At 37.6% G+C, this 2540-nt stretch overlaps 1 protein-coding gene across 2 annotated transcripts in view; it reads left to right on the top strand.

Annotated features, from left to right (window-relative positions):
• The window catches only part of maco1b (macoilin 1b), a 22941-nt gene that overhangs the window by 6059 nt on the left and 14342 nt on the right, over positions 1 to 2540 (top strand). For both annotated transcript variants that reach the window (XM_016474617.1, XM_016474616.1), the window contains exons 2-3: positions 1007 to 1148; positions 2057 to 2183. In XM_016474617.1, the coding sequence (XP_016330103.1) occupies positions 1007 to 1148; positions 2057 to 2183 (269 nt within the window). The remainder of the gene's footprint in view (positions 1 to 1006; positions 1149 to 2056; positions 2184 to 2540) is intronic.

Genomic DNA, 2540 nt, shown 5'->3' with positions numbered 1-2540 from the left:
CCTACTTCCACTCACTACTACGAATCTACATCCCCTCCAGAAGTCTGAGATCCGCTAGTGAGCGACGCCTCGTGGTACCATCACAGAGAGGCTCAAAATCACTTTCCAGAACATTCTCGTTCACCATTCCCGGCTGGTGGAACGATCTTCCCACCCCTATCCGGAATGCTGAATCCCTGACAATTTTCAAGCGACAGCTGAAAACTCATCTCTTTCGAAGCTACTTGACTTCATCATCATCATTATAAAAAATAGAAAAAATGATCTCCCTTTATTCCTTCTCTTTCTAGCTTGTACTTATTTGAACAATGTCTAGAAACTTGGTATTACAAGCACTTCCTGTATCTGTTTGCCTCTTTAAGAAGAATCGCTTTATGTATACCCAAATTGTAAGTCGCTTTGGATAAAAGCGTCTGCAAAATGACTAAATGTAAATGTATGTAAATAATTTTTAAAATGTATTTTTAGCTGTCTTAAAGCTCCTATTTTTGTGAAACAAAGAATGATCACAAAATCGGTCTGATGACACAGTCTTTAGGGCCATTTAATGGCCAAACAACTCATTCAAATCATGATATTCACAATGTTGCTTAATTTCACATTGACAGCATAATATATGGAAAATATTCAATATCTCACCTAGGCGTAATTATAGTCTAATTAAAGAATATTTCTGTTATCTGGTGGATTGAGTACACCTTATCTGTGTTGCTACATCTGGAAATACATCTTACTCATGTACTCTTGGCCTCTTCTCATCCCTACATAAAACATAATCCACTTCATTCACTACACACTGCATTGGAGAAAGCCAAACAGTGATTACGTCTAACCCATGCTTCATTGGTTTGGATTTAATGCTGGAGATCATGATGGAGTTGCTTGTTCGTGTCGCTAAATGTTCATTGGCTCAAGGCCACATGTGGGGTCTTGTTCAGAGAGATGAAATCTTGAATGGATGATTGAATGGTTGGGTAAGAATAACATCTCTTTCTCTTTGTCTCAGTACGTTCCTGTACCTGAAGTTTCTGGTGGTCTGGGCTCTAGTGCTGCTGGCAGACTTTGTGCTGGAGTTCCGCTTTGAGTACCTCTGGCCTTTCTGGCTCTTCATTCGCAGTGTTTACGACTCCTTCAGATACCAGGGCCTGGTGAGTGAGTGAGTGAGTGTGTGTGTGTGTGTGTGTGTGTGTGTGTGTGTGTGTGTGAGAGAGAGAGAGAGAGAGACGAGCTTTTCATCCAGATAATGGTACTAAATAATTAAAGAAATCGATTGCTCACGCTCATGTCATCCCAACAAAAAATCAAATGTTTATCAAAATGTCTGAGCTTCTGCTTTCCATACAACAAAATTGCATGGTGATTTATACTTCTTATAAGCTCCAAAGCAGACGAAAAAAAAAAAGAACGCTAGAAGCCAGAATCGTAATTTTCAGATTCACTGATTCTGAAAATGAGCTGCTACACATATATTATATTATATATTGTAAATGCCTATTGAAATGTCTGATGGAAGTTCAGCTTAGCCATTACAGGAATAAATTAAATTTTAAAATATATTCCAATAGAAAACCATTATTTTGAATTGTAATAATATTTCACAATATTAAAATGTTTTTACTATATTTTCTATCAAATAAATGCAGCCTTGGCAAGCATAAGAGGCTTCTTACAAAAGCATTAAAATGTCTTAGCTCTTATACTGTATGATGAATTTATGCATCTCTTTCTGGGTTTGATGTTATCAATAATCCTGTGAGGGACATAAACTGCAGTTTATACTCTTATCTAGTCTTATCTGAGATTAAGAGATTTCTTCATGGTCAGAAGGTCAGTTGTCAGTAGTATTGAAGTATTATTTGCACTTTATATGAACTTTTCCTATTATGTCTCTTAAATAATCATGAAAACTGCATGATAGTTAAAAAATGCTGTTTAGGGTTGTTTTATATGATGCTTCACAGCAGGACGCTGAAGTTATATTTCACTGAGGAGCGTGAAATGACAGTCATGCCATTTGCACATGTGGTGATCTGATGTGTCTCTCTGTGTGTTGCAGGCTTTCTCAGTGTTTTTTGTGTGTGTGGCATTCACATCAGATATTATATGTCTGCTGTTCATCCCAGTGCAGTGGCTGTTCTTTGCAGCCAGCACATATGTGTGGGTACAGTACGTCTGGCACACAGGTAAGAAGAGCTGCATATTGTTCAAAGTGTATCACATGTTCTCCATCATTGATCTAGTTTTCTTTGTTTTACCGTTACTGAAGTCTAACCTCAAGCTTACAGCTGATTGGTCAGCAGATTGAACATTCATGACTTGCAGCTTTGACACTTCCAGTATAGATAACTTCAAACGCCATCTCTGGATTCTCGAATTCTCTGTATAATGATGATGGATTAAAAATATATTTTACAAATGTGTGTACAACTGACACCTTAGAACTCCAGCATGAGAGGATCATTCCCATGCTGTTGTGAGCTTTTGTTGTCATAACATGATTTATTCTGGCTTTATAACATGTGCACACACGCACTGTGCCT

Source organism: Sinocyclocheilus anshuiensis, unplaced genomic scaffold (genome assembly GCF_001515605.1).
Source record: "Sinocyclocheilus anshuiensis isolate Anshui unplaced genomic scaffold, SAMN03320099.WGS_v1.1 scaffold300, whole genome shotgun sequence".
Taxonomy (NCBI): Eukaryota; Metazoa; Chordata; class Actinopteri; order Cypriniformes; family Cyprinidae; genus Sinocyclocheilus; species Sinocyclocheilus anshuiensis.
The sequence above is the reverse complement of the archived record's forward strand: the minus strand, read 5'-3'. Positions and strand labels throughout refer to the sequence as shown.